The sequence below is a fragment of the Merops nubicus genome, unplaced genomic scaffold, assembly GCF_000691845.1.
Source record: "Merops nubicus isolate BGI_N331 unplaced genomic scaffold, ASM69184v1 scaffold2907, whole genome shotgun sequence".
Taxonomy (NCBI): Eukaryota; Metazoa; Chordata; class Aves; order Coraciiformes; family Meropidae; genus Merops; species Merops nubicus.
In genome coordinates, this window is record NW_008622125.1 from 13,761 (window position 1) to 23,051 (window position 9,291).

At 41.0% G+C, this 9,291-nt stretch overlaps 1 protein-coding gene across 1 annotated transcript; it reads right to left on the reverse strand.

Moving 5' to 3' along the window:
- Positions 1-751: 751 nt before the first annotated feature.
- On the reverse strand, positions 752-7,363 carry LOC103777118 (sodium leak channel non-selective protein-like; the record flags this gene model as incomplete). The annotated part of the gene is made up of 6 exons (XM_008944658.1): positions 752-973; positions 1,306-1,585; positions 3,349-3,466; positions 4,106-4,255; positions 6,385-6,520; positions 7,206-7,363. Coding segments are annotated over 5 exons (756 nt in total), but the record flags the coding sequence as incomplete, so codon positions are not given.
- Positions 7,364-9,291: the final 1,928 nt, after the last annotated feature.

Below are 9,291 nucleotides of genomic sequence, written 5' to 3' on the forward strand. Positions count from 1 at the left end.
AGGAAACAATGGTAACAAAAAGGTCCCAGCTATGCTAAAAAACGCAGTTGTGGGCTGAGCTACAAAATATGCCAACTCTTAAGTTCTTCCCTGAGGAAGAACAGAACTTTCAACCCACAGTTTTAGACAGCCTTAAATTCTAAAACTATCAAACACCGCTGCATTTTGTAGCTTTTCTTCTCCACCTCCATATCTGCAGAGCATTGGCCTTTCACTGGAAAAACTTCTGTGTAAGAAAGAGGGTTTTTTTCACCAGTGATAATGTAGCACTACTGGTCCTTCATAAAATAAAAGGCTAGCATGTTCAAATAGGATGCATTGGGATAAAAGGGATAAAGGGACTTAACCACAGTACAGTGTCATGCCTTAGCTTTGCAGGGCTGTAGCATGAGTAGTAATATGGGTAAGTAAAATTCACTTCTACCTATACAGGCAAAACTGAACTGTATTTTAAAAGCCATACAATACTACTCTGTAATTAGAACCCCCAACATGCTAATTTTTATCACACAGACAAGGAGGAAGTTATCTTACGACTACACAAGGAAATGGGACCCAATTAACAGGAGAATGACACCATACATATATGTAACAAGAATATTCTGAAAATGAAGCATAAACCATGTTTTTCACATGGAAGTCTCACGCTGAATGCTTAAATGCACATTTGATTTTTTTTTCCTTTTTTTTTAACCCCCCACCCCCATTTTCTCTATGAAAATCAAGCTCTTTGCATAATAACCAAAACTTGAAAGATATTTACATTTTAAAAGCCAATCCTTCACCTTCTGATTTTAAAACGTTATCTTGTATCTTGCATATTTTTAAAAAAGGTCCAGAAAAGGCTTAGAATTGTAATTCAGAGTCTGTACTTTTTGTAAAAATACTTCCCTTGAACATGAAGTCAGTGCTGACCTCTTCAGGTCATTTGTGAATAATAAAATCTTTCTAAAGAAATGTTACTAAATAAGAACTGAGGGAAAACTCTAGAAGAACTACATTACTTCTGCATTGTGAAGTGTTGCCATTTAAAAGTACGGTACAGGTTGAAGAAAACCACAGAGGTGTGTATATCAAAGTATATTTTCATTATGTAGCTGCAGAAGACAGGAGATCTTTCAATGCTCTGTCTGCAAAAGGCAATATAGTCTGGCTTTGTTAGGACTGCTATTGTATACAGGTTTATTAAAGTACAATCAGTACCTACAGAGGTGAATTCTAATATATAAGTGTGTGCAATGCTTCATATGGCAGAAGGATAAGCATTTGAAAAAATTTATGACAGAGCTTTTAAAGAAATCATACATCACACAGCATCTTCAACTCTAAACACAGAAAATTAGATTGTACTTGAAGTGGTCACTGTTGTTGCAGTATGACTTAAATTTTTCTCAGATATCAAGAAGGTCCTCTCCACTTTCATCACTCTCCACAGTTAATTGTCTCGTCCACCATTTCTTGACTTCTGATCCACACGAAGCAGCATCAGACATGGGATTCATTTTGCATACAACAGATTTCATAGTTGAACGTCCACCAAAGCGGAGGTTGACCGAAGACACTGAATGGCTTATTGGTTTAGGGGCTACGAAATGAAACAGAAAGTTCTGTATTAGAGTGGACCTGCTCCTTGAGCATCTTTGTTTAGAATTCAGGTATACAGAACCAGGTGGACTGGGGCAGCTTAAAACAGATTTAGTGGAGAAAGTGTAGGGCTTTGCTCTGATGTGTTCACACTGCTCCCACTAATCTGCCGGGAAGGCAGTTTAACTGAGCAGTGCCTCATTTCCTTCTGCTGGGATAGCTGATGCAATAGATTTTTTTCTAACCTGGCAAATTGGAACCAAAATGGTTTAGGCAGTATTTACATGAGCTGACCCCCTCGCAAAATGGTGAAATTGGTTAAGTGACAAAAAAAGGGTGAGAAAAGTGCATTTAGAGGTAGCATCTACACCTAGGAATATTTAATCACGGCCTAGGGGTGGAAGGCAGTACAAGGTGCTGGTATGGCTTTAGGAAAGCACTAGAACACCTGTGTAGGTATATAAAAACTGCAATTGGTCTTAATGGTGCTACTCACAATCTTAAATACATGTCCTTGTTGGGTTGGAGACAGACTACTTAACATCTGCTTATCTGTATTGTGCATGGAGGTTACCCTCCTTTTCTGAGACTGTCCATGGAGATACATTAAAGAGTGATATGGGCAAGATCAGTGCTAAGAAAGGAAACCCTGAATTCCTCATCCTCACCTGAAAAACCTATCCAGTTGCCTGCAGTAGTACAATTCCTCCTTAGCATGCTCCCTCTTTTATTCTCTCTCTCTGTTCCAACAAAATGTTGATCTTCACTGCTCAGTGACATTTAAGTGGAAAACATGGACTGAAAGCTCCCTATTAAGCTGTCCTGCTTACTCTGGTGACAAAAGTAGGGTTAATGGTACTCAGAGCACGTCCGTCTCTTCTGCTTCCACCCAGATATGATTAGGGTCTGAACAGTGGAAGCCTTGGAAGGCAGCACTCTGATTTGGAATAGGACTGACTGATGACACTTGAAGGCAGGTTGATGTGCACACATCTAACCTGCTGGTCACAAGTGTGGCAGGCAGCAGAGGTCAATATGCACTTTAAGAGAGACTATTTCAAGTGACGGAGAGTGGTCTTGGGATAAAAACTTAATAAGGCCTCAGACTGTACTCTCCCACACTCCTATAAGCACTCTTCCATAAGGTATAGTCTAGCCTTTCTTTTCTAGTGGACTGTAGTTACTATAATAACTTGAGGATGCTTCTTGCTTCTGAAAGAATAAATGGAAAGCTGATTGTACACCTGGCCAAATCGTGGCTGAAGTAAAGATATAAAAAAACGTATTATTATGGTGTAAAGTAGAAATCATACAGCTGGTATGTGTAGAGAATACTTATATTACTACAAGTAATATAATATTACTTATATTATTACTACTGAAGGAAAAACTTCATTAATTTTCACTGTGCTTTACATGATAAAAGAGAACCCTAAATGCACAAGATGCATTCCAAGATGCTATCCAAACACATCAGATGGCACAGCCCTCAAGTCCAAAGATCCTGAGTGAAGGTATGAAAAAGTAAAAAAACTCAAGCACCTGCCCATGGCAATGCTTGGGCCCATCTTCCAGATTTTCAGAACATGGAGGAAAGGGAGAGATTGCTGTATTTCATCATGCATGAGGGTAGAAAAGTCCTGATGTGCGTGCAAGCAGCAGGTGGGAGGTCGAACCTTGAATCATGAAACTTCTCATGGCCTTGTTATTGCAGAGCAGTGATTTGGCATGTGGGGACTCTACTGATGAACGTTCTTCACTTACCTGATGGCAAACGCCATTGTCCAAATTTCCGCTGAGGTTTCCCAGCATCTGCAGAGTCTTGTTGGTAGCCACCTCTGTCAGAAAGTGTCGGGCTAAGGAGCTGCTGCTGGCTACTCGTCTGAGCAGAGAGAAAAGAACCTCAGTCATAGTTCCCCATTGCAGGGGTACAACCCCAAGAAAGGTTTTCTTTCTACTCTGTTTCCAAGCTTTGTGCACGAATACAAACAAAACATATTGCCATTTAGTAATGCAGCACAGTTTTTATTCTTAACTGCCCCAGAAAACTACTACTAATGTGAAAAAATAAAAATACCATTTGGGCTCAATGCCATTACATAGTCCCACTGAAGGGTACAGAATTGTTCTCTGCTGTCTACAGTAGAGTCCTTTTGTTGTACCTTCTTCACTCCCTACCCTGGAAGAGCCCAGGACTCCTGCTCAGAGGAGCCAGCACGCTGTGTTACCACTCTCCGTGTAAACACTGCTTTAGAGCCTGTGCACAGATCATGCTAGAGCTGAAAGTTAGTGCTGCCAGAGCTGTTCAGCTTGAGTATGCCCTTTAGCAAGACAGCAAACTAAGCTGGGCAATTGCTGCCTCAGAACACCTTGCCTTTACATCTGAAGGCAAAGACTGAAGCAAAACAAGATATTGCTTTCAGGTTTTCCAACTGAAATGATGTTTACAAAAGAACAACTAAGAAACATGGAAGTTTTCCAAATTTGTCCTGAGTAGCTGATAATCTCCTGGTTAACATACCTCTGGCTGTGCACTGTTATCCTGATTAACAGCATTCATATCTTCACTTGGCTGTGTTGTCTCAATGCTGGGAGGATTCAGAAAGCGGCTCAGCTCCTGCTGTTGACTCTCTCGTAGACTATGGATAATGCTGCACGACTGCTGCTGTTTCTATCAAAGTACAATATGTGACAACGAAAACGTTCTCATTGGTGTGTAACAGTGTTTGACATTTTTTGTGTTTAATGTCTTCTAAATATTCAAACAGTGAGCACCAGATCTGGATATTACGTTCGTTGACAAAGCTACATCTACAAGATGGTCACTGTTTAAACCAAGTGACTTCCAGCATATGTCTAGCCTTTATGTAGTCAATAGAGGCTGAAACATAACCCACGTTAAGTGGCAGGCAAGTTGCTCAATTGTTGGTTTAAACCTAAATATTAAAAACGTAGCATTTTGAATTTATGAGCTAAAAGTTCTTGCAAAGGAAAATAAAAGAGAATTGGTAGAGGTACACTAAGAAATAGGTGAAGGCAATGAAAAAAAATCTTATTTATTTCATGGACTTTGGAACAGGCTGTCAATAGGACTGAATAAAACAGTAGTGGAAACCTTGGGACTGAGTATGGACATACATACAGTACAAACAGAAAAACAAAAGCACTACCATTATGATCTTACAATCTAATTTTCTTCTAAATTAAAATAAACACCCCTTAGGAAGGGTTTCACTTTGCTGGGTAGTTTTCACATGCTCCCTCCAGAGAGACTTAAGAGACTAACAAGAGAATTTGAAAATATATATTAACTTTCATAATGACATTCAGTTTATAAAAGGTTCATATAATGTGAAATGATCTGAACCATATTATTAGAGTGAAATGAATAGCATATTTACTTTAACATAGTGTAATTCAATATCATAATGAAATGAACATCAGAGTTGAACAAACTCAGAATTGAGAGCTGAGATTAAATTTACTGCCTTTATTATTACAGAGATGAGAGCAAAATGAAGCTAACTGAATATGCCTTGAACATGGATGTTTCAGCTGGAAAGTATATTACATTCCAATTGTCTAGTTACTTGTCTTTACAAATTTACAGACAGAAAAAGCCAGATCCCATGTTCACAGATCTCTATGGAAAACCTCCACCAACAAGAAGTAAGCTTTGATAAAAATAAAAAATATATGCATCAAAACCTGGACTCAGCCTTACAGTAGCTGAAAAATCAGTCATCAAGGCAACCAGGTGGTGACTTTTTATAAAAGGAGGAGTTTGTTTGGAAGAAAAGAGGAAAATAACTGCAATACTTAATTCAAATTTCCTAGAACTTTTAAATACGAAGTTCATCTAAGACAAACTTCACTCAGCATCTATTGTAGCTATGCTAAGCAAAAATGTTTCTGAAAATCAAAAGCACTGTGTAAACAGAATCCAGAAGCACTGGCTAGGTTGATACTAGAAGATTAAACAGATTGGGATTTCCTGCAGTGCTGAAGCCAAGTAAGAGGCCTGGACTTGTATGATCTGGCTCACCTTCCCTCTACCACACAAGACAGCTTCAACCACTGCCTACTGGAAGCAGTCTTCACACTGACCCACTCCTGGAGGGCAGTGGTGCTCCTATAGTGGTGGTCTGGGAGAGTATGAGCATGCACGGGCCACAACTGTGCCAAGGAATATGCTAATGGCTATTGATGATCCCAGCCCAGTCCTGAGCCAATGCCTGGGCCCTGCTTAATTTATTGGCATAGACAGAGCTACTGTGTGCCATGGTTCATATACCTAATTTGCATGTACACACTGCTTATTTGCACACACAGTTACTGTAATGGCTCATTCAAATGATCTATCTTGCTATGGGTTCCATTTGAAGAGTCATCTGCTGGTGACTGATCACTCTATCTTCGGCTGGCAGAGGCAAAGAAATGATACAATTATGTTCTGTGAGGAAGGATTAGGCCTATGGGGTTTCATCAAATTACATTGTTTTTTCTTTATTCCTTTGACTTTGGTCTCCGCACATGAATTTTCCTGCTATATTGAAAAGACAGCTACATTTTTGGCAGGAAGACAGTTTTTGACTTCAAAAGATGCTTATTTTTGTAGCACTTTCAATAGAGCTGTAACATATTTTTTTTTTTTTTTGCTGAGTTAGCAACTGCTACATAATTCTTCACATAAATATTATTGTGACTCCAGAGTAAATGAAGCACAGTGTCAGCAGATTCCAGCACTGTGGAACAGTGCAGTTTCTGCAACCACACAGCCCCTGCTTCAGCTTCACTTACTGCTCTGATTCGCTTCAGGCACTTCTTCAGCCACATGCGGATGGTCTGCTTGGCCACCTCCTCTTCTATGGTATATTCCAGTTGCTCCCTAGCAAGTAGCTCTTCCAGTTGAAGACTTTTTCTGATATCAACAGATCTATACGAAAGCATGCTGGAAGAAACATAGATTTTATTTTTCCTAAATTCTAGTGACCTTACCTTTTTGTTTAGAAAATCAAACCTCATCCTTAACATTTTAGTGCAAAAATAAGTAACTCAGGTGTGTGCAATAAAATTGCATCTGAAGCTAAAAAACGCTGAGATGATTCTGGAAGAGATTTGTGATGCTCAAATCAAAGGAAGACCCTGTGTCACCCACATCTAGCCATCCAATATAGGTAAGTTACTGAAGTATAAAAAACTAGAGCATTTGTGGTGGTTTGCTGTGTTTGTTTGTTTTTACCCTAAGTGTGTATGCTTGGATAATGCTGTCATCTCTATTTTATTTCTAGTCAGATTCACTGTCATGTTGCTACACAGACAGGGACAACATTTCATTGCTTGGGATACACAAACACAGAACTGCTGCTTATGACAGACCAGCTCAAATGAAAATGCTAAAATTTCTTAGAGCTGGTTTCCTAGGACCTGTGTTTTCCATCACTAATATTTCTGCAGGGAAAAAAAAACAGAAATCCCATTTTTTCAGTACATTTTAAATAGCAGTCCCACTGTGGTTACCAGTCTTGCATTCTCCCACACCTAACAGGACACCTCTTAGCCTTTAGAGAAACACGGGCTATTCGACCCCTTGTGCAAACCTAGACAAAATCTGGGAGTACCTGAGCACGTCGTGGAAAGTGACATCACCACCATTATGGAGCCGTTCCATTTCGTAGCACATGTGCTTGAAGAGCAGCTTATCCTTGTCGAGATCCACCTCCAGCCTGCCCCGCAGGAGCCTCAGCAGAAACTTCACTCGGAAGGTGGGGATTACTCCCTGGGTGGCATTGCATAAGAGATAGTAAATTATTACTGTGACCTAACCATCAACTCAGGTATTCAACTTGACCAGTGAGAGAAATGCTATTTCTCCAAAGACTCTGCGTCAAACCTTGGCCTATTTAAGTCACTGTGAACACATTACTGAAGAACACACACGTGCAGCCAGCACTTCGGCACATTCACAAAGTCTTTGACTGATTACAATGAGAATGTGTTGTTAATTTTGCCAGAAATTTTCAAAATTGATTGGGGAATTAGTTTCCCCATTTAATCTGTATTTGCATTAATCTGTAATGAGAATTACATGCCCAAAGAGCTGCCTTTAAAAAACTGAAATTAAACTGCAATTTAAACATTCACAGCCTGGTCTACACCTGGCTGTAAACCTGTCCCCTTCTCTGTGCATCTTTGGACAGGAGGATGTTAGGCTTTTACTGCCTTTTCAAAGGCCCTCTGCTCTGAGAGTCAACCTAGCACGTTGTACTTTTTGTGACAATTTTGATCTGCTGCTGAAAAATCAGGACTGAAAGTATTTCTCTCTGAAACTGTGGTATCCATACTCTTTAATATTTTGCTCTGCTAAATGAGCCCTACTGGAACTATTTTTTTTGCTCTTAATTATCTTCTTCCATATCAGAAAGAGATAGTCAGTGCTGGGCATAATGGATGCAGACCTCTCCACCTCCATCAGTACCAACTGCAGCCTCTCATCTCCAGCACAGTCATGTGCTAACTATAAGCAACCGATTTCTTTTGCCATAACGCTGTTCCTATTCAAAACTTGGTGATGTCATGAATCACTCAGATGATGATTTAACTTCTGTGCTCATCTGAACAGCTCACTCATCCTGATAGTCTCTTATCAGAGAAACACAGAGTGCTTGAGGTTCAAAGGGACCTCAGGAGGTTAACCCTGTCCAACCCCCTCTGCCAAGCAGGGCATCCTAAAGTCAGTCTCCTAGGACTGTGTCCAGGTGGCTTTTGAATATCCCCAAGGATGGAGACTCCACAACCTCCCAGGGTAACCCGTGTCAGTGATCAGTCATCCTGACTGTGAAAAAGTGTTTCCTGATGTTCAGACAGCACCTCCTGTGATTCAGTTGGCGCCCACTGATGCTGGTTCTGTCACTGAGCACCACAAAGCAGAGCCTGGCTCCATCCTCTTTGCACCCTCCCTTCAGGTATTTATAGACATTGATGAGATCCCCCTGAGCCTTTTCCTCAGGCTGAACAGTCCCAGATCTCTCATCCTTTATGGAGAGGAGACAGGCTCTAGTTCCTTCATCACCTTTGTGTCCCTTTGTTGCACTCTCTCCAGTATGTCTATGTCTCTGCTGTACAGAGGAGGCCAGAACTGGACCCAGCACTTCAGGTGTGGCCTCACCAGTGCTGAATAGAGGGGAAGGATCCTCTCCCTTGGTCTGCTGGCAATACTTTGCCTAATGCAGTCCAGGATTCCATTAGTCCTCTCTGCCATACGGGCACTGCTGGCTCATGTTCAACTTGCTGTCCACCAGAACCCCCAGGTCCTTGCCTGCCAAGCTGCTTTCCAGTTGATTAGCCTCTCCAGGTGCAGGGCTTTGCACTTCCCCTTGTTGAACCTCATGAGGTTCCTGACAACCAATTTCTCCAGTGTGTCTACATCCCTCTGAATGGCAGCACAACTCACTGCTGTATCAGACACTCCTCCCAGTTTGGTGTCATCTGCAAACCTGCTGATGATTCACTCTGTCCCATCCAGATCAATAAGGAAGGATCAATAAGGAAGCTGTTGAACAAGGCTGGCCCAAATACAGACCCTTAGGGTACATGACTAGTTACCGCCCTCCAGCTAGAATCTGTGCTGCTGATCATCAAACCCTGGGCCTGGCCAGTCAGTCAGTTTTCAGTCTACTTCATTGTCATAGAATCATAGAATCATAG